At 42.6% G+C, this 23,350-nt stretch overlaps 1 protein-coding gene across 3 annotated transcripts in view; it reads right to left on the bottom strand.

Annotated features, from left to right (window-relative positions):
• skap1 (src kinase associated phosphoprotein 1) overlaps window positions 1–23,350 on the bottom strand; it is a 338,408-nt gene that overhangs the window by 311,554 nt on the left and 3,504 nt on the right. For 2 of the 3 annotated variants that reach the window (XM_078529454.1, XM_078529453.1), the window contains exons 2-3: window positions 16,952–17,057; window positions 8,850–8,875 (exon numbers count right to left, since the gene is read on the bottom strand). In XM_078529454.1, coding sequence (XP_078385580.1) covers window positions 8,850–8,875; window positions 16,952–17,057 — 132 coding nt within the window. Of the gene's footprint in view, window positions 1–8,849; window positions 8,876–9,592; window positions 9,662–16,951; window positions 17,058–23,350 lie in introns of those variants that run through there. The other variant, XM_078529455.1, reaches the window with a different exon arrangement.

The raw sequence follows: 23,350 nt of genomic DNA, 5'->3' as shown, positions 1-23,350 counted from the left end.
GGGTGTTGGGGCTCCTCTTGCACATGTGCAGGGGCAGACTTGGTCATCTAGGCAAGGTCAAAACCCTGGAATTCCCTCCCCAACATCACTGTGGGTGTATCTACACCACAGGGGCTGCAGCGGTTCAAGGCAGCAACTCACCACCACCTTCAAGGGCAATTAGGGATGGGCAATAAGTGTTTGTCTAGCCAGTGATGCCCACATCCCATGAATTATTAAAGAAAGAGGCAGCCCATAAAGCTCTGACTAATGTAGCAGCACAGGGGCTGGGGTGTGTGGGAGAATAAGGAGGAGTGACAAGGAATGAAAAGTTGAAGCTGAGAAGAGACCCCATTTCCAATGCCTTCTCTTAATCTTCCTTCTCATGACTCATCCACATTTCAGCAAGAGGGTCAGGAGCTAGTGAATACTTGGCTGCACTTGCAAGACTTGCTGAATGGCCAAATCAAAGTTCTATCATCCTACTGTTAGAGTTTGCAAGCCATTACTGTGGGCCAGCATGAATTCTTTGCTTGCCAGAATTGGATTCTCCATGAAGGCAGCCATTCTTTACATTGATGTCCAACTCCATGGAAAGGCCCTAGACATCATGGCACTCAAGATGTCCCTCCAAGAGAGTGTGCAGTGCTCTGGAAATTCAAACAGAGCCACACACATTTTCCATTGTTTCGCCACGAGTTTCTTTTTCAAGAATGATCCCCCACCCCAAGACTTAACATCTACATCCAGTTGGATCAGAGTTGAGGGTCCTGTGCCTATGGAGGCTCAGACAACAGTGAAGTCTCCAACACCTGCTCTCACTCACTTGTGATCAGTGCTTCATGTGACCAACTAACTTCCTTCCTTGAAGGCTCAGGTATGTGTATCTGAGCTTGTGAAGGGGGCACATGAATCACGTGGCAGTGCTTCCTCTTGCTTCAGTGTCACATTAAGGACTTATGGGAGATAAAGTGAAGAATTAGAACAGACATGGGAATGGTTCAAAGTTAAATTGAGAGAGCAAGGGTGCAGGTCAGATCTCATGGGGCATCAAAAATTCGAATAAGATTTGAGCCACACAGAAAATGAGATTTAATATCTACATATTCTATTCATCTGTGAACTCCAAGTGCAGTTAAGTGCTCCTCTTAATTCTTTTAAAAGTGCTTTTTAAGGCTGTTGATCATACTGCCAGGTGGCCTGGAATGACCTGGGCAGCTGGCCTCTGGCCGCTCGAGGACCCCAGCATGCTGATGGACTCCTGCATGGGTGCAGGGGCCTCCTATCACAGTGACTTGAGGGGCTGGTGTCACTGGCAGAGGGACTGAGAAGCTGCTGTCCACATCAGAAGCCCCCTGAGAGGAGCCCCCAGAAGTTGAGCTCAGCTGATGCTCCTCCTTTGCAAGGCACACTTGTATCTCTCTACTGACCTGAGAAGGGAAAGGGCCTGGTGGAGAATCTAGGCACCTCCATCCCCCTCATCTCGCCACTGGTGCATTGAGCTCAGACAACATGGCATGCAGGTCTGCACAAATCTCCAGCATCCATTGAGTGTTTTCCTGGAACAGGCTCTCCAGAGGTCACCACTCTCTCAATGGAGGAAGCCACGTGTGCACACTCCAGAGACAAGATAACGCCCATTTCCTGCTCCATGGTCCTAGTATGGGTGTGCAATGCCTTTGAAAGCTCTGCCAGATATTCACCTATTGCTGCAGCTCCAGCAGTTGCTATTTTGTGGATGACTCGTCAGTTGCTTGGCATGTGTGGTGTACAGCTTGTGACCCTGGACCTAATCACAAGTGCATACCCACCAATGAGTGTGTATCTGCACTGGTGCAGGGTGCAAGGGAATGATGTGACACTGCATCCTGGAGGATGAGGATGGAGGCTCCTCAGGAGGTGACCAACTGTATCCTAGTCCCTCCAGCTCTGTACCCTTCACTGTAAACCGGATCTACAGGAGACAGCCAACATTTAATTAGGGTTTCCCCATCCTAATGTTGCTTGCTAAACCCTTGTTCGCACGGAAAGAAGGGGGAAAAAAAAGCGCTATCTCCCAGCTACTCACTTCTGTAATCTCAGCCCAGACTTTGAGTCAGGTGGAGCCCTCTCCTCCTCCCATCCTGGAGGAGAGGAAATTTCACCTTGCCCTTGCAGCCTGCAGGGAGGTATTACTGAACCATGGGGACAACTGAGGACTTCCTTCTGCCATTCTTGGTGCAGCCTTCCAATCAGGACTGTACCCTCTAACCAAGGACAAGTGAGGGACTCCTCAACAAGTAGATGGCAGTGAATGCAGGGCTGCATCTGTTTTAAACATGGCGCCAGCCACTGTAGCAATGTCTGCTGATGCCAACTTAAGCTGCCTGGCTACATTCCTTTGGACCTCAGCAGGTTGGCTCCAATGCCTTGAGTTAATTGGCCAGCCACTGAATCAAATGGAAACAGCTGCTACTTCTGGTGCCACCACTGAGACCTGCATCTTTGCCACTAAACCCATTGTAGTTTCCCTGGCAACACAACTTCACAATAAGGGTTAGACCTTTAGAACTAAGAAGGGGAGAAATTACTTTCAGTCACTCAGAGGCTAATGAATATTTAGAATTCTGTACCCCGGAGGGTAGTGGATGCTCCACTGCGGAATGTATTCAAGGTGCGAGATGGCACCAAGATGAGGCCATGTGCCCGTACTGGCTGCTCAGACAGGCAGTGTGAGGTGGAGACAGGAATGAGTGGGACTGCAAGGTGCGCTGGTCTGAGGGGGGTGTTGGAATCCCCCATTTCCAGTGCCACTTATTCACCTGACCTCGAACTCAATGAACCACCTACAGCAGCGAATTCAGCTACATGGTTGCTCACCATGTCAGCACTTTCAACCACACTCATTTGGTTTGTGGGATTGGTTTCTTCCTCCCATGTGCACACATGACCTCCAGGGAAGCAGAATCTGGTTTTAGCAGTGGATGGATGATGGACAGCATCCCACTGTGCTCTTATCCTTCTGGTAATCAGACTGAAGAGCTACAATGGAGTCATTTAAACCCTGTGAGTTCCTTTTAAGGATCCTTCACATGACAGGTGAGTGTCATGTCCACATCTTTGTTCAGGAAACCCAGAAGCAGGATGCTAATACATGGCTGGGTTCAAGTTTAAGGTCTGCTCCATCATTACTGGGCTCCCTGACTACTAGTCAGTCCAAGTCCTAGCAGGAGAATTTGGCCTCATAACACATTTAATGGGTGAACTTTGAAATATGAAAGCTAACTGGACAAGAAAAGCCTCTGAACTGCCCCCATAAAGGTCCCTTTCTATTAAAGGCAGAAGGAAGTTTCATTTTGGGGACATGATGCATCATTTATTGCCAATCCATAATTACCTGAAGCACATCAGGGGTTCACTACTGGAGTCACATGGCAGCCAGGCTGAGTGTCAGGTTCCCTTCCCTGAAGGGCATTATGTGAGCCCATTAGGTTTTTATGGTGTCCAATAGCATTCATGGTCAGTTCCACAAATTAACGGATTTATTAAATTCAATTTCACAACCTCCCATTGAGAGATTTAAACTTACAACCTTTGGGCTATTTGTTTAGTACAAGAGCCATTAGGCTACCATGCCTTTTTTTTTTAAGTAAACCATTCATCATTAAACCATAATCCCCTTTAAAAAAGTTTAAAACATGCTGAATGAAAAAAACATGTTGAATGAAAAAAAAAGCTTAAGTGTGTTGAATTAGTCTGAGTGCTGGCATAACTCAGTTGTACATTGTCCAAAAAGCACAGCAAATTCAAGGCAGGGGGAAAAAAAGGACCAATTATCGTTCAATTACTTGACCTTCCTGGCAAGACTGCTGTGACCTGAAATTAGAATCATATTTCAAAACCTGAACAAAATTGTGTATCAAATGTCAGCTTAATAAGTTTGAATTTTGTGGACAGGAATTTCATCCTGAGCACCACTGCCAAACCATGTGATAATAATTTAAGCTAAAGTAGTTACTGTATGAAGCAAGGGGAATGTTGGAGCTTGGGCAGTTTTTCCCTTTAACATCCCCCCCACAAAAAATAAGTCTACCATGTGCAATTTGTTTTGCACAGCAGGCTACAGAGTTTATAGGCCAGCATGTGTTTTCAAACAAGTGAAGCGTGGGCCGCAAAATTCAATAACCTGTTATGGGAAGGTTATGTGGGTAGTGTAATTTGTGGAACAACTCCAAAATACTTACCTTTAAACAAAACTATGGCAGCGGACACCAGGACATCCAAATTTTAGGATGACTGTTAAGCCAATTTAAAGATCAAGTGGATTGCATTCACCAACATGGGCAATTCAAGAATGGAGAACATGGGCAATTGGTGCAAAATAATAAGTTCAATATAATTTAATGAACCAGAAAACACCCATCTACATCTGTACCATGAAGCTTTGTTTTCCTGTCTCTGGCACATCTACATGGTGCTATGGCCTATCACTTCAGATGTCCAAGCAGCTTGCTACAACCTCTACTGATGTCCTCATGGCTGACAAGCTCCAACACAAGAGGTTGCAATGGGCCCTGACAAAGACTGCTCCAATGCACCTTTTTGCAGACTGTACCAGTGAGAAGAGGCAGCTTTTCAGGTACTGGTGGGATGTGCAAATAAGATTTCACCTTCATCTCCTTTTGGCCATTCTCCCTCACCTAATAAAGCATCAATCCTTCTTCTGCAGATCAGAGATGTCTCATAACCATGTTTGGTCTCTGTGCCAATCTACACAAGGCGGTAGAAATGCTGCTGGAAAAAATTTGCAAGGTCACTACTGACTTGGAGTGGCTGAGAGTCAACTTCTAGGGGTGGCCAGGTTCTCAAGTGGAAAGACTAGAGCAGAGCTATGACACCTGTCCACAGATGGTGCAGTTGGACTTGGCCATCCTCCGTGCTTTAAATGGAGAATCCAGAACTGCCAACAATGATTTGTAGCAGCTATGCATTTTCATTGACAGCTCCCCAGGTTCAGTTCTGTCTGGCCAAGCAGAGCTTGGAGGGGGCTGCGTCTTCTTCCATGAGCTCCCACAGCTGTCCTGCCCACCAGTGTTCACTTGTGCCGTGTCAATCCCACCTAGCTGTCTATCCAGGAATCCACTTGCATTTATGCCCAAGCTGTGCATATGCCCCATAATTTATGCCTTTGGGCTCTGAAAAGTCATACAGACTCGAAATGTTAACTGTTCCTCTCTCCACAGATGCTGCTGGACCTGAGTTTTTCCAGCATTTTCTGTTTTAATTTATGTTCAGTCATGGAGTTGTACAAAAATGTTGAAATGCAGATCATTGTATTTAATTAAGTGAAGTTGGTTGTGTCTTGGAGATGGAAGTTGGTCACCCTGTTCCAAGTCACAACAATCTTGTCATCAGCAATGCTGGGGGAGGCTGATATGCAGCTAATTTCCAATGTTTCTTCCTCTGCTGGATAATGCATCATGATCTGCCTCTTGACCACTTCTTGGCACTCAGGAGTGGCTCCAAGGCATGTGAGTATCTATTAATCCAGTGTATTTATGGAGGATGGGGAAGGGGGAAAGTTAATCAGGCAGCTGCATTGTTGATGTACATTTGAGGAAGGAGCTGGTATCATTTATGGATGCGCATGGAGAATTGAGGGTACTGATTGAGATGTTGTCAGATTGTGCAAGGACTGGGGAAGTGAGGAAGTGCAGTGAAACAGAATTAGGCGTGTGGCTGAAAGTAGAGCTGGTGAGAGAAATACTGTGATTAGAGTTATGTTTGGCAAAGGAGCCAGGCCAGGTACACTACAGGGTCAAACTCAAAACGTTAGCTGTTGTGGAGAGAAAGACAGTTGTCAGACCTGCTCAGTTTTTCCAGCACTTTGCTTTTATTTCAGATTTCCTGCATCTGCAGTATTTTGCCTTTGTCTAAGTGAATCTGCAACTTTGTTTACCTTTTCTTATCTGGTAAAGTAATTGAGACACCCCCTACAGTGGATCCAGGTACTCTGTCAAGCACTAGCTCATTTACTTCAGCCAATGCTGGTGGCAGGTTTTTTTTTGACTTACTGTTAGTAAAGATGCCCTCCTCCCTGAACCCAATACATCCAGGGACCACTCATTAAATCAGACCTCCCTCTTCATCTGTGAGCTGGGCCTTTAATAGAAGTGAAATTGCATTATGCAAGTTCACATCGTACCTGGTCACCTGTATTTAGAAATGTAAACCTTCGAAGGAAAAAAAGTGAAAGATTCAGCATCCCCAGTGAAGTTGCCCATTCCTGTGTGTCCCACACCTCAGGCTGAGTTCATTAGTTGCACTTGGCAGCACTGTTAAAATTTAAAATGATCCCAGTGAGGCTATCCCTGTACAAGCCTGAACCCAGAGTGGAACCCAGCTTGCTAGATCCTAACTTTTATCTGCTTGTTTAGATATGTGGAGAGTAGCTACTGAACAGAGTCACAGGAGTCAGCTGATGAACTTTTAAAAGCATAAAACATTTAACAAAATATGAACTATATTACTCCTTCACCCACAACTATACTTTTTATAGATATATACAGGTTTGTAAGGATAACTTATAAAAGCTATCTTAATGTTCACAGTAAGTACACAGTGCTTGTAAACCGAAAGGCACCCTATGGTCAGACACACCATACTCTGAAACCAAGTGATAGATGCCACAGTTGCTATGGATCTCACCAGCTCCCCCAGATGCTTGTCCCACAATGAGTCAACCAGTCTCACTGAACTCTGGCTTTCACACAAGGGTTTCCAATCTCCATTCTTCCAAGAGCTCTCCTTGGAATCTTCTCCCAAACTGACAAAGACCTTCTGCAAGGGGTCACCTCCAAGGTGGCGAACTCTCCTTCTGATGTTCCTCTTCCCTGGGTCACCACATGCATCCAAGCTGTCTTCCACACACACTCATCGACTCAAAGTTAACAGTACACCACTGCGTCACATGCCCATAGCAAAGAGTTAGACTTTGTCATCTTTTTGGATCTTCTTGCCTCTTGCAAGCTGTTCACTTTAAATCTGCTTTCTGCAGCTTTTGTCTGTAACTCTGAAACTTGAGTTGCTCTCTGTCCTTCACTCTTAGCAGGACCTTTTCCAGATTCTTGTCCTTCACCTCCCCCCCATCCCCCCACCCAGAGAGTCTGCTTGGGACTTCCCCTGTTCCACTCCCCTGGATTTTGGAGTCTTTTCCTTAGCTTGGGACTGGCCATCTGTCCCCTTCTAGGTTGCTTCCCTGGGAGCCATCTTCAAAACAGCTGAGCTCAAACAGCTTCCAAAACAAACTGCTGTTTCTAGCTTTTTGGTATGAGAGGGACCTACCTCTCTGGACCCCTGTTGCTAGGCAACAGCACTTTTTTCTACTCATGTTTACTTAATTTCTCTTAAGTCATAAAACTCATTAGAAATGCAAGCCTTAAAAAGAAAATTAAAATGCAATTTGGCCTTTAACAGGTTCTGAAATACAAATCAAACAAAACATCAAGCTAAAACTCATTCCTAACACCCAAAAAAATACAAATACAACTTACTTGAATTGTCTCTATTTCCTATAAAAGTTCTGTGGTACTCCTCAATTCTCAAATGATGGTCCTGCCAAGTGCTGATTTGTTAGCCTGAATGGTCTGTTTGTGCCATTTATCCTATCCCATCCCACGTAATGTAATCAAATTGCAGTGTTAAAGGAGGATCAGGCTTGATTTGCAAAGGAGTGTATATACAAACTTCCCTTTACCTGCTTAGGCAAATATTGATCTTTTGGCATGTGTCAGATGCTGTCTCTGTACACGTGGATGGACACTCAAGGCTGCATTCAGTCCTACAGGATGCCAGAAAAACCAAACACTCCAGCAGAACAAACAAACATTGTGCAAGGGAATTTTACCCTCAATTCAGGCATGTCTTCCAACTCAACTTTTTATCTAAGTGTGATGCAGAAGATGCCTTTGCCTCACCAAGGAGGGAGTCAATGAGCTTAGTCTTTTGCTGCACTAAGCCACAGGCAACATTGTGCGAGGAGCACAGAGATCTATCTGCAGTGGACTACACGTCCAAGGTTTATGCTTCAGGAGCAGTTACGGTTGGCTTGAAACTGTCACTGAGGGCCATCTGATATTCAAGCCAGAAGCCTGCACTATGCCTCAGCCGTCAGAGCCTCCAGGACAGCCAACTTGGTGGGAGTCAGTGTTGATCAATAGGACCCATTCTCTCCCATATTCTGCACTAAGCTTTGACAAGTTGAGCTGGACTTCCCCATGCCTCAGGCCATTGCATACAGACTCTGGCAGGCTGTCCAGCTCTCCTTAACAGTTGTTAGAGGCCTATCAGCATTTTCTGTAACCTGGCCCTTCAAAGTCTGCAGGCTCATTGCATTCTTACCTTAATTTAGCACATTGTAATTAGGTCTGTTATGCCTGGCTTTTAAAAAAAAAAATTTCAGCCATGACCAATTCCTCCACTGAGCTAATTGCTTGGAGAGTTTCCTACCTTCAGTGATGAGCAAGGGAGAGAGAACTGAGTGGGACAGAAGATTGCCTGTCTACCCAAGGTTGTCTGCTTAAGTCCTTGCATCAAGTAATTTTTAACCCACATGTGAAATTACAAACCTGTGGTTTTCACAAGATGTAGAAAATAAAAATCTTCCACTGGGACAGTAGGATAGGGATAGTATTGAGTGTTAGGGTTGAAGCACTATTGTAGTGGAGGAGCAGGCAGTTTTATTTTGCATCCAAATCATGTTCTACCTGATCCAGAATACTTGGTGTTTTACAGCCTGCATCAGCATCAACACCCCTCACTTGAAGCATAAACTCAAGCAAGCAAAACATTTTCCAGTATCTCAAACTCAAGCTAGGTATTGCCTCACTTACCTTTCAACTGAAATTCCTGTTGATATCTGTAAAAGAAAGAAAAAGTTCACTTTAGAAATAAAAGTCAATGATATTTTTCATTGTATTGTGTATCAAACAGGGTTTCCCCATTGTACCAACTCCTTTAACATCAGCACAAGTTTTGTAAAGGATTAGGATTAGGTGACTTTTGCCCCTTCCCTATCCTTCCTGGTGCAGGCAGCCAAACTAACCATTCCAACACCTATAAAAAACACAGCAATCAATAGGATTATTCACTAGCCCAGGAACACTGGCACCTATTCAAATACAACCCTGACTGGCACAAACATGTTACTCCTGACTAGTATCATTTTTAACTTGGCTTGAGGGTTACCCAAAGAAGTGCTTTTCCTCTAACAACCTTACCATAAACATACTTTTGAAGCATTTCTCAATTTTACCCTTCCATGACCACACAGCCCCTAGGGTCCAAGAGGTAACCCATTACCTAAAGCTACAATTACCACCAGAGAAAGGCAATGATTCCCATCCAACATGGTGGACATGTATTTGGGTGAATATATGGAAAAGGCACCATTTAATATAAATCAGTGAGCCGTGAGTTTGGTAGGCACGCCCATATAGAGATTCTCAGGCTAGTTTAACATGAGCTCAAAAAGACAGACACTGGGTTGCTCCACCGTTAGAGAATGGTTCAGACACCTGGAATTAGAAAATTGGTCTCAGCAAGTCATAACTGCGCCCCACAATTGGTTCAATACCTTTTGAGAAGCAAACTTGCCACCCTTACTAGATCTGCATCCATGCAACTGATTAACTGCTTTATGAAACAGCCAAGCAAACTATTCAGTATAAAGCCACTACAAATAAAAATCCCTCAACAGCGGAACATCACTGCATGAACTTGAGTGGCTCACCACCACCAGCTTCTCAGGGTAACCTGAGGATGGACTATGAATGCCAGCTACAGTGAAAGTGTTCCTTTCTCATCTGAAACACAAAACTCACATGAAAACCAAGTGTCAAGTTGTGCAGACAAGTTGGCTGAAAGACAAACAAAGAATTATTTAGGTTGGCCTTTTAATCTTTCCCCTTCAAATCTATTTCTTTCCCCTCCCCAATCAGCCAGTTTAGCTCACAGCTTCTTTTCATAGCTTTTTGGTTTATGGCCCATTGCCACCCTTGGGGCCCTTTCTCTGAACCCTTTCCAATGACTTGCAATCAAAAAAATAAATTAGACCTTTATGAAAAAATAAATTGCAAGCTGTATCACTTATGAAAGCATTCCACAGTGTCAGCATGAAAGCTGTTTAAAGACACACTTACGCTACAAGCTACCAAAAGGTTGTTTTTTTTTGTAAAAGGTGCCAGGGCACGAACTGGAGCCTCTTTCTAGTACAATAAAAGCTATGAACTTCTCTGCACTATTATTGTTGGAACAAAGTCAGTTAATATGGTAGCCTTATAAAATTGTCACTGCTTTTGCTAGAAGCTCAATTGGACAGTCTGTACAGTACATAAATAACCACACCAACCTTACCTCCTGTTCACTAACATTAAACATCAAATCACTTCTACATTTCAATGTCCAATTTCTTCACGTCTTAACCCCTTTGTAAATTCAAACAGGTTCTACATAATGCTGCTAATCAGTTGAATGTGGCCAAACATCTCAAGGGACAAGCTCCAAACTCCAATTGGAGCATGATACAATTCTGGTAGCACTCCAGAGTCAAGTAAAAAAAAACCAAATGGTTTGCAAAAGTGTGTACGACACTTGTTAAGACGATGCTGAAGTTGTAGCTTTTTGTTACTAAGAAATTATCTAAAAAAGTTACCATTAGCCCAATTGCTCTCTTACAAGCCTAGATTAAATATGTATATACTTGTCCACCATCTACCCAAGGCACAAGTCAGAAGTGTGATGGTTTGGATGAGTGCAGCTCAAACAACACCCAGAAGCTCGACACCATCCAGGACAAAGCAGCCCCCTTGACTGGCACTCCATCCACCACCTTAAATATTCACTGCCTCCACCTCACTGACATACAGTACACATTGCTGCTGCTATCTACAAGATGCACTGCAGCAACTCACCAAGGCTCCTTCAACAGCATCTTCAAAACTTGCAACATCCTGCCTAGGACAAGGGCAGCAGGTGCATGGGACACCATCACCGCAAGTTCGCCTCCAAGCCACACTACCCTAACTTGGAAGTATAATTGCTGTTCCTTCACTGTCACTGGGTCAAAATCCTGGAACTCCCTAACAGCACTGTGGGTGTACCTACACATGGGATGCCAGAGTTCAAGAAAGCAGCTCACCACCACCTTCTCAAGGGCAATAAATGCTCGTCTAACCAGCACCGCTCACATCCCATGAACAAATAAATTAAACATTATAACTACTGCATCTGCAAGATTAGAGCAGTGATGTTATATCTGGATGTCCATCACATCTGACATCCTGAAGAAAGAGTGAACCAGACAGGCCCAGGAAGAATGTATTCAGATGTTAGGCATCAACTTTGGTTTGGTGGTAGCCATTTGCACCTTCACTTCAGTCATAAAGTAATGGGTTTAAGCCTACATGTGACTCCAGACCCACAGCAGTGTGGTTGACTCTTAAATGCCCTAGTGAGCCAGTTCTCAAGGGCAATTAGGGATGGGCAATAAATGTTGGCCCAGCCAGCAATGCCCACATCCCATGAATGAAAAAACAAAAGCAAAATGGACACTGACGCTGCACTGGAGAGATGACTGACCCTCCACATCCACAGCATGTCTAGAGCCATCCAAGCCCTAATTCCCTCCCAAATCTCTTCTGCTAAAGCTCTCCTGGATCAAACATTTCCTATGGCTCATCATGGATTTTCCAGATTATGCTTCTGTGAAACACTTTTGTACTACAATTTTGTTAGATGTTAGCAATACTAGCAAGGCAGTATTTATTGCTGCTCTATTTCCCTTGTGGCTGCCCTTAATGGCCTTGTACAGCAGAGTTACAACTTTTGTTTTAGACTTCATCTGCAAAGGAAGTAACATTATGGCAAGTTTACAGAGGCAGCTGCCATTGCAAATATAAACATGGAGATTAGGGGCATAGGACACCAGAGGGGGAGGAGGGGCATAGGTAATCCATTTACTAGTTAAATCTCCCATGGCATTGCTCGTGAAGAGCAAGGATGCATTGTTTGATAACAGGGAAACTTGTGCGTGTGGGGATAATTGCAGCCACTAATTCACAATGTTAATAAGTTAAATGAAATGGAGTTTAAGTGTTTGGGATTTCCTGGTGCCTTGGATTGGATTTTGTGAAAACTGCAAGTGAGTGGTTTCACTGGATATCTAACATTTAATTTGTAATCTTACTGCACAGACCAGGATTAAAGTTAAGCCCATGTGCTCCATTCACTGATCTCATCCCAGACAATGAGAAGATTGAGAGTTAGCAACAATCCAGAGCAGATACAGCTTAGGAGGCCATTCAGCCCATATGTCTGCTGCTAGCAAGAGGTAGCTACTGAATCCCACTCCCGGTAAAATGTTTTCCCTTCAGCTTATTTATCCAATTCACTTTGAATCTACTAATTCCACCATTTCGGATCATTTATAGAAAAATCTAGTATTAAAACCAGGTTAGGAGAGATGAACTGACTCCTCTTGGTTAGTAGAGAATTTGAATTTTAAAAAAAGAGGCTATATTGCCAGGTCAATGTACTTAATTGTTACACCAAGCCAGCCAGATTGAATGAACAAGTTAGTTCTATTAAAAACTCAGTAAAGATACAGAAATTAACAAGGTTTAAAATGTATGAATATGCCCAACTTCTCACAAATGCATAAAAACATACCCACAACTTCCCCAGACATGCACAAAATTTAAAACTTTCACAGGGTACCGGGCATTAAAACTTGGCCAAGTAAAAAAAGTAAAGTCAGAAAAACTGATGTATTATCCATATGCTTGTTCACAGCTAGTCATTTTTCATGGTGGCTGCTGGTACTTGGGTTTCATGCTGCAGTTGTGGCTGGTCGACTGTTTTCTCTTGAACAGCAAGATTCAGTGGTGCCGAATTGGAATCCTCCTTTAAGGATGTTGCCCCCATGAATTACCCTTTCAATCTGAGGCTTGTGTCTGAGCTCTGTAGACCCTATAAAAGTAGCTTGGGCCTTCACAATGCAACTTAGCTACTTAGTCCAGTGTCCTTTGTTTAGCACAAAATGTTCAATATACATCTCCAACAGATGACATTACAAATTAATATTCTATATAGCACATCATAATAAGTTCCTCATTTCACTAACTTTGACAGTCACCTCACGCTCAGTGCCCTTTGCACTGATCTTTCTGCCACTGACAATAGTTTCTCTTTATTCCATCAAATTATTTTGATCACAACAACCCCAGCTTCTGTGTGACTGAAGTCTCCCTTCCTGGCACCATTGTAGTAATCCTCCTCTGCACCCATGCCAGGGATTTGGCTTCCTTCCTGAAGTGCCACATGTAGAATTGAACACTACCCAAGCAGAGTCCCAGGCTTTAGGATGACTTGGCTTTTCAAATAAAAAAAAAGGGATTCTTGGCTTTAAACTTTCACGAAAGCTGATTTACAGCCACAAATTACTAGGCATATTGAACTTTAAAAGGAAGATGGCTGATAATGTAAAGTGATAACTTTGTCAAATTCTTGTGGATATACTGACAGACCTGTCCTGAGGGGACATGGAATGTTGCGCCTGAAAAGATGTCATGGCCTTCTTCAAGCAGACACACTTGAAAAGGGAGATAGGCAAAATGCAAGAGACTGTGGAAACAGGCCAAGACTGATTACCACATCTCAGCAGTCATCTAAAATCCATCTCCTGTTGATTTATATCTCAATGGGTAAAATGGTCAGAGATCAAAGGAAACAGACTCTGGGCACAAGATATGGTTTTCCCCCACCCCTTACAGGGATAGAGAAAAATGGGTTAAAAAGCTAGCTGCAGAACAGTGTTAGTATGCGAAGTGTGACAGCAAGACAACGACCAACTAGTCCCTCCCGCAGTTGCAGGTGAAGTCTCTCTGTTGCTGGAAGAGAAGGCTTAGCAGAAGCCACAAATCAAAAAGGAAAAAGCTTCTTCAGCCAACCTGCAGAACAAAGTGTCGCCAAACCAGCTGCAAAACTGCCAATGTCAGTTCTACTGGAATCACCCAACTTAACTGTTGCAATGTTTCACCATCTACGCCTCACAGACAAGCCAAAGACCTATTTGTATGTCTTCCAACTTTTATTCAGGCTCTTAACTTCTCATTCCTGATGCACGTGTTGCGTTTTTATTAATTTTCTCCACCCCACCGGCCTTGGGTTTTCAGTAACTAAAAAACTTTCTCTGACCTAAGAAAACCTGGTTAACTTGGCTCCTAAAATAATAAATACATCTGGACTAGGAAAAAAAGATATCCATGGGGATGGGGGGGAAAAAGGGATCCCTTTTAAAATTAACCTTGCTGTGACCGAGGGCATTGGATAAAAGGGGAACCAGCTCATCCCTCCTCACTTGGGAGAATAACAAAATTGGAGACCTTGCCTGGGGACCAGTTGCAACAAACCAATGTCTTTGACTTGTCCTACTGTTTCCAGAGATGCATACACACCCTAAATCTGCTTCTGTACCCCTTAAATTATACCCAATTAGTTAATATTGCCCTTCTTCAATATAGCTAAGGTGGTGGTTGGGGGAGCAATAACCATTTCAGATTCCCCCATCTTAATTGGTACAAAATGGGAGCCAGGTCATATGCAGCAAGAGTATCCAAATGATACAAATTTAAAACTCACTTTTGTTATTGACCTCTGGCAGCAGCCGGGTAACAGATTCCCTTCTTGAAAAAAATAATTGCACTAAAAGAAAACACCTACTGGGGCTCAGATATGACATCCCACAGCCAAACAGCCCATCACCACTCAACAGCCCACATTTGAACAGAGGATGAGCAAGTGGGCAAGTTGAAGAGCCTGTAGACCTGTATACAGCAAAGAGATTTATCACCTTTAGGAGCACAATAGAAGAAACAAAATACTAACACTGCCAATGTGACCTAGTAGTCACAATTCTGTGCAAGTTACAGTGCTAAAACATAAGTTCATCAACGTGATCAACCCACACACAGAGGGTATCAATGTTAGACTAAGTGCTTCTCTAAAGCAAGAGTGGTCATGGCCAGAGGGCTGGGTACTAATTCAAAAGACAACACATGCCTGGGATGTGGGCTTTGTCCCTGGCTAGTAATATGACATGGTGTCATGAACCAAACACCTTCAATTAATCCAGCCCAAATGTTAATGCCTTCATCATTTGCCAGACCTAGTCCTTGTGGTGAAGGCATTAACATTGGGCTGAATTAATTCTTGGCATGCGGACAACATGAGCCAGGCCTAGTCCTTGTGATGTCCACATGCCAGGATTTCAGCTCGATGTTAAAGCCTTCAACAAAAGGACTAGGCCTGGCTCATGATGTCCACATGCCAAGAATTAATTTATTAAAATTGAAATCTGGACATCTGTTGACTCTTCCATTGAGAGATGACTCTGGACAAAGACTTACTCTATTCCATGAGCAAAATTGTAAGCACGTAATGTAGTTTTATTGCACAGGTAAAAATCTCCCCCCTCGTTTTCTAATATTTTAATAATGGGAAATGCATTAAACACACCTTGCTGAGGACTGTAACACAGTCATGGCTATGGAAACAATGTCAACAGAAACAAGCATTTCAGCAAAAGCAATGCACCTAGCAGCAATGGACCCTGATCTGAGCACCAGATAGGAGTTCCTATGGTGGATGTGGACAGGAGGAAGTCATGCAAAGTTTAGCAATTAAAAAAAGAAAACTGTTGACTTGGTGATGCATATGAAAATTAACTGCTGTCTCACATTGAAGTACCTAATTCATTACAATGCATGTTCATAGTGTCCTTAAATGTAGGAAAATAATCCAAAGCATTCACAAGAGTGTAAAATCAGACAAGAATTGATAGAAGGAAGGGTATTGATTGCTGTTTTATATTAAAGCCAACCAACTAATAGTATTATTTCAAATCTTCATTCATTACCGATTTGGCAGCACTACTTGTGTATGAGCATGTAATATGTAACTTTTACCCGTACTGAACTTCATTTGACACTTCTGCACTTAAGTTGACTCGTTTTATAGTTCAGCTGTCAATATTTCCCCCTCCCCCAGTTTGCCTTTGTTGAATTTTACTCAGGTGTATGTCAGGAGCAAATGTGTTTAAATAAATAAAAGTATCTGTCACTTGAACATCATTTCTGAAGTGTTAGAATGCCAGAAGGCATAGACAGGTTTAGGCATGGACGAGAGGCATTGAAAGGCTGGATAGTGAGATTAGTGGAGCTGAGCTGTTCTGTTATCAACATGCTGCTCACTGCGCTTTAGAGCAACTTGACCTCTGTCAAGAGACAAAAACCAGAGTACAGAACCAATTCTCTAGGAAAAAAAACTGTGAGGGTGACCCACAAAGTCTTTAAATTCATGAAGGGGTTGAATAGGGATACCACAATATTGATCAAGATGTTTCCACTTGTGGGGAAGTCCAGCACTGAGCAATCACAAATGCAAGATAGTCACAAGTTAATCCCAATGAAGAATTCAGGAGAAACTCCTTTACTCAAATGTAGAACTTACTACCACATGGAGTAGTAAACCAAATAGCATTGCCACATTTGAGGAGAGTTGTAGTGTACAACAAAAAAAAATGTAAATAGGGTGGAAAGGGCTCACATGAGGCTTAAAACGACAGCATAGATTAGTTGGGCCAAATGGCCTGTTTTGTGCTGTAAATTCTGTGCTTCAAGTTCTATTAATTCAGCAGAGAGCAGGCAAGAATGAGAGGCAGCACCACAGATTCATCAGCAGTTGTATATCCACAGATAAAGGGAATCCTCCCCTCCCCATTTTCCACCAAATGGCAACTGGCATATTTGTGGTTTCTGCTGCTGCAAACAAAAGGGGGATTTTGGGTCATAACAACTCCACCCATAGTTTTCAATCTTAGGCCGCAAGCTACTTATGTAGAGTGACAAGTCAGTTTACCATGAAGCATTCCACTTACTTGTGTTTCACCAGATGGAAGCCTTCTAGGAGTGCTTCTCTTTTTTCTTTTGCCTTTTTGCTAAGCTTTTCACCATGTAGAACTTCACCTATAAAGTATTCAGAGTCTGGCCAGAGAGAGAAAAGAAAAATTCAAGAGTTTGTGTTAGTCCCTTAACATGTGCCATTTTAAGATAGCATTTTGTTGATTTAATCAAAACATATATAGTGCCTGCCTTTGACAATGTCTCAAAGCACTTAACAGCCAATGAAGTTCATTCAAGTGTAGTCACTGTTGTAATGCAAGAAAAGCAGCAGCCAACTTGTACACAGCAAGCTCCCACATGACCAGTTTTAGTGGTGATGTTGTTTGAGGGGTACTGACCTTTTTTTCTACTGGAGAGCACGCATTTCTCCTTATTCAGTCTACTAAAACAATTATTTTGAATACGTCTATCAAATCTCCTCTGCTATATGGCCAATTACCCCACCACACTAAGTGGCCATGCACGTATTGGCACCAGAGGGCAACCAGCGTCAGTCAAATCAACTACAGAAAATAGCAACTTCAGAAAGAAGGACAACTAGTTTACTAAATAATCTATTGAATTAGTAAAGTGGTCATGGGAACAGCTCAATAAATTGCCTTTCAGCAGGAGTGCAGGCCTGGACAGATCACAGCCCCTTAAGACTCTGTCTTGGGTGCACATAATATATATTATTGATGTTGAGAATAATGAAGTTATTTCAAATGAACAATTAAACAAGCCAGAAACAAATTTAAAACATTCAGATGACAGATGTGGATAAAAATGTTTATAACAGGACAGCTGCAACTGATGGAAGAACATAAATGCATAGATGCTACATTTTCAAGTTGGATTAACCCAAGCCATGGGGCAGCAATCATGACATTCTCAGGATGTGGGTGTCACTGGCAAGGCCAGCATTTATCACACATCCTTAATTACCCTAAAAGGGGTGGGTTTTCTCCAAAGTGGTGGATCAAAGTAGCCAACTGAGCAATTGCCAGCCCACTTCAGATGGCAGTGTAAAAAAGTCAAACACATGGTATGACTGTTTTAGCTCTCTTCTTCACTCCCCTTGTAAAGAATCCCAACTGGCCTAAACCCTTTCCATTCACTATTGTGCAGAATCCCAATGAGCCCAAGTCCTTTCCCATTGACTTCTACTGCACAATTCCAGGTGGCTCAGATCCCTAGCTATTCACTTAAGCAGGAAAGAGTTCTGACCCAAACACATTTAAACATTTATATCCTGGTCCATTTGCCAAGTACTTAATGTTCACTTCACTAAGCACAGTCAATCCACTTGAGAAAAAATCTCCCAATGTATACAAAATTTTTTAAAAAGTGTTTTTAACTCAATGTATTTTTTGGACCAAGTTGTGGAAGAATGACTAAATTATTCCAGTATAAAGATTTGCAAATCAGTTTTATTTTTAGTTGAAATTTGCACAAACAAATATTTATCCAGGCAGAGTATTTTTTGTAAATTAAGCTGCAAGATTGCCAAGTTTCAGAGTTATGTTAAAAAACACAGGAGACCAGCAGAGTGGTTTAGACGCTGGCCTGTTGCCTTGTTTCAAACCTAGGTCTGGCGATCAGATTGATGGGATAAAGCAGGCAAGGAATGTATTTTGAAAGGCAGACAGTTTGAAATTGTGATGATTCCACCCAAGAGAGTTTTGGTTAGGCCAGCAGTACAAAGCCTGCTGAGAAGATTGTAAGAACCCATCTGTGGCATTTGCCTCATAGCTGGGGGCTAACAGCTTAGTATCAGGAAGAGATTTTTAGCTGGGTCAGTGCTTGAAAGTACAGACAAGGGAGTTAAGTAACTGGAGACAGACCAACACCTCAAATTTTGCCAGTGCAATGACTAGTATGTTGCTAGAAGACAACTGAGATTGGAAAATTGACTATACTTCCAAGTATTTCATTGGTTATAAAAGCACTTCCAGACTCCGATGAACATGAAAAGTACCATATAAATGAAAATCCTTCTTTACACTAATTTAGGGGCTCCTACACTGTATTGTTCAAATATTATCTGCTGGAGTGTCCCCTTCTGAAAGGGCTTTCATCAGAGATAAGGAAAAATGTGACTGGAATAAATTGAAGCTAACATTTCATGCGGTTAAGTGCAGCTGAAACTGTTACGTTGCCTCGTGTCTAAGGAGTGGTTAATAAGCATCCAGAAGTTTCACTCAGAAGTGAAATGCCTTTACATTAGAGCCACTTTCCATAATAGAAATTGATCAGGTCAAACCGTGCATTGAGACTGAGCAATCCTTCTTCTGAAATGTTATTCTTGGTTAATTAAATCAAATTCATTGGGAAGAGTGCAAGAAGGAAAGTCTAGCATCGTCTCCTCCGCCCAACTATCTTCAGCTGCTTCAATGACCTTCCTCCATCATAAGGGCAGAAGTGGGGATGTTCACTGAATATTGTACAATGTTCAGCACCATCCACGACTCCTCAGATACTGAAGCAGTCCACGTCCAAATGCAGCAAGACCTGGGCAATATCCAGGCTTGGACTGACAAGTGGCAAGTAACATTCATGCTACACAAGCGCCATGCAATGACCATCTCCAAAAGGAGAGAATCTAACCATCACCCCCTGACATTCAATGGCATTACCATCACCTAATTCCCCCACTATCAACATCCTGGTGTTACCATTAACCACAAATGGAACTGGACTAGCCATATAAATACCGTGGCTACAAGAGCAGGTCAGAGGCTAGGAATCCTGCAGAGATTCTCACCTCCTGACTCCACAAAGCCTGTCCACCATCTACAAGGCCCAAGTCGGAAGTGTGATTGAATACTCTCCATTTGCCTAGATGAGTGCAGCTCCCACAACCCTCAAGCAGCTCCACACCATCCAGGCCAAAGCAGCCCACTTTATTGTTTCTGGAAGAGGTGCCATTCACTCCCTCCACCACTAAAACAGTGGCAGCAGTGTGTGCCATCTACAAGATGCACTGCAGAAACTCAACAAAGGCTCCTTAGACAGCACCTTCCAAACCCATGACTGCTACCGTCTAGAAGGGCAAGGGCAGCAAGTACATGGGAACACCATCACCTAGAAGTTCTCCTCCAAGCCACACACTATCCTGACTTGGAAATATATTGCCGTTCCTTCATTGTCACTAGGTCAAAATCCTGGACCTCCCTCCCTAACAGCACTATGGGTGCACCTACACCATATGCACTGCAGCAGTTCAAGAAGGCAGTTCACCACCACCTTCTGAAGGGCAATTAGGGATGGGCAATATTGCTGGCCTAGCCAGCATACCCACATCCAATAAAATGAAAAGAGTTGGATGATAGAAACAGAATGAGATAACGTTTTGAGATAGAATACAAAAGCTCAAAGTCAGAAGTTGTGTTCAATCCTCATCGAGATTGAGCACAAAATCTACGCTGACACTCAGTGCAATATGAAGGGAGTGCTACACTGGTGTTGCCATGCTCAGAGGGGATGTTAAACCAAAGTTCTTACTCTCAGATGGAAACCATGACACTATTCAAGAGCAGAGGAATTCTCCTGGCTAATATTTATCACTCAGCCAAACAGATTCTGGCGATTACTGTTCGTGGAACCTTGCCATGCACAAATTGGCTGTTGAGTTTTCCAAAACAGTGACTACTCTAGTTAATTGGTTGTAAAGCACTTTGGAATGTCCCAAGGATGTGAAAGGTCCTGTAGAAATGAAAGTTGTCTTCACAATAAACTTTCTTTGCATTTAAAAAAAAAAACAGACCTCAAACTTTCCAAATAAAAAGTGACACCTGCTCAGCTTGGACCTTGTTGCTCAAAGCTACTTGGATTACTAGGGTTATCCCACTGTAAAATCTAATTAATTACAGTTCTGATAATAGAAGAATACACTACATTGTGCTTGGAACTAGCTTCATGCCAAGAGCCAGAACAAAAGCATGACACCAGGGTAGCTTTACCCTTCACTCCCTCTACATTTTAGGCACACAGTGGTAAAGACAATAAACTTACATATCTATAGCATCTTTCACAACACCACAATTTCTTCATTGGCTGTTCAGTGCTGACAATAAGAAACATAGCCAGCTCCACAAACAGGGAATAAATGAGCAGGTCATCTGCTTTGGATTGTTTGAGGGATAAACGTTTGGGGAAAACCTATAACTCCATGGAAAAAAAAAGGTGAAGAAAGAGAGAGTATGTGAGCACATTAACGCGAGTGTGTAAAACAGATGAGGGATAAAATTGGTCAGTCAATGAAAATAGGAGAGCAAGAAACAAGAGACCAAATCAAAAAAACTTACACAAAGTCAGAAAGATTTGATCAGTGATATGTTTGAAATTACCAGAGTTCTGCTCTCTCAGCTCACTGACAGTCTTGTTGTGCAGTCAGCAAGCAGAGCATACGCCAACTGCACAAGCAGCTGTTACAGCAAGCTGGAAATGTCTTTCAGTCTACACAGATCAAGAAGCAGAATACCACTAACACGTCAAAATATACTGGTGAAGTTTCCTGTCAAAAAAGCATCGTCCCTGAATTACCACAAACATTTCAAGATTCAGAGTATATGTAGTTTACTCTCCCCGCCCAACAAAATCAACCTCGTCACTGAAAACATATTTCCGTGACATTCACTATTGGCTCAATTTTCAGCAACAGAAATTTGTAACTGTTCAATGAAACACCATTAATGTATGAAAACAACCCATCACAAAATCAACAGGAAGTACATACCTGCCAATGATCAGGGCTCAGTAAAATCAATTGGTTTTTCTTCACAAGTGTCACACAACTCATGAGGCAGTAATAAATTATTATAAAGCAATTTCAGTATTAAAACATGGTGATACTTGATGTGCACTTGACTGCCATTTGTGGGAACTTGCTGTCTACAAGTTAGCTGCCATGTTTCCTACATTACAACAGTGGCTGCACTAAGTGTACACTTTGGGACATCATTAGGTTGCAAAAGGTTCTCCAAATGCAAGTGGATTCTTTGGGAAAAGAAAGAGGTCTTGCCCACTGCCTTGCATTCTGTCTCAGTGAAGAGGTGAATGCCAAATAATAGCCTCAACGCATCATGTGACACTTGGACTACAATTCACAGGATGCATTTGTGCCAATGAGAATCACACTGATTTTCATTTCCAAATCGGACCATCCTCTTCATCAGCTTGCTGCCCAAACAATGAAAGTGAAAATGACTTGTTCCCAGTGCTATTAAGCAACATGCTAATTTTAAATCAAAATACTGCAGATGCTGGAAATTTGAAATAACAGAAAACCTCAAGTCTGACAGCATCTGTGGAGAGAGAAACAGAGTTAACGTTTCGAGTCCATTTGACTCTTCCCTGCTGAGGTTTTCCAGCATTGTGTGTTTTTATTTATGCTAATTTTAAATTTCAACACCCACTGGACTTCCCAATCTCCTGGAACCTTTGTGCCTCTCTCATCTTTGAGAGAAGTGTCACATGACACCCTCAATCATAAAACACTAAAGCATATATCCACCCCAACCACAAACTTGAAGCTAGTAATTTTTTCAAGCAACTGCCAATCTGCAAACAGCAATTGAACAAAAACTAATGGCCACCATTAAAATTAATTGTAGAGGTGTCAGCTGTGGCTCAGTTCATAGGACCCTCGCCTTTGAATCAGAGGGTTGTGGGTTCATGTCCCACTCCCGGAAACCAAGAACTGTGATTGTACTCGAAAGAGTTGCAATCTGTGACTGTTGATAACTTGAAAGAATTTTTTTTAAAAAATTAATTGTGGAGTGTTAGCTTTCATCTCAAAGGAACAGGGTCAAAAATATGTCATCATTGCTCTGGTTAGACCCTATCTGAAGGGTCTTCACACTGCACTTCAGGAAGGTGATATGGATCTTAAAAAGTACAGAACAGATATGGGACCAAAAGGGTTAAGGACAGGATGCAAAGAGTAGGCGCATTTTGCTGAGCACAGAACATCAAGAGTAATTTAAATTGAGGTGCTAGAAATGATTAAACAACTTGATAGGATAGATAGAGAAACAGGATAGAGAGAGAGACAGAAACAGAACTATTCTTCTCCTAGAAGAGTCCAGAACAAGAGGACATGACCTTTACAGCTAGTCTAGTGATGTCAGGATGCACTTCTTCATGCAAAACATTGGAAGTCTGGAACACTCCCTCAAAAAGCTGAGGAGCTATGGTCAATTGAAATTGTCAAAATGACTGATAAGTGTAAAGGTTACAGAACAGAGGCAAGTAAATGGAGTTATGATACAGTTCGACCAGGTTCTAACCCTAAGGGCAGTACAGGCTTGAGGGGTTAAATCCTGTTTCTACGTACTCCAGTATCAGCATGATTTTTCCCTCAAGAGCAAAAAAGCATGCATAAACTCTCACCA

The sequence above is a fragment of the Cetorhinus maximus genome, chromosome 25 (genome assembly GCF_964194155.1).
Source record: "Cetorhinus maximus chromosome 25, sCetMax3.hap1.1, whole genome shotgun sequence".
In the NCBI taxonomy this organism is placed as follows: Eukaryota; Metazoa; Chordata; class Chondrichthyes; order Lamniformes; family Cetorhinidae; genus Cetorhinus; species Cetorhinus maximus.
Note: the sequence above shows the minus strand (reverse complement) of the source record. Positions and strands in the feature narration are given on the sequence as shown.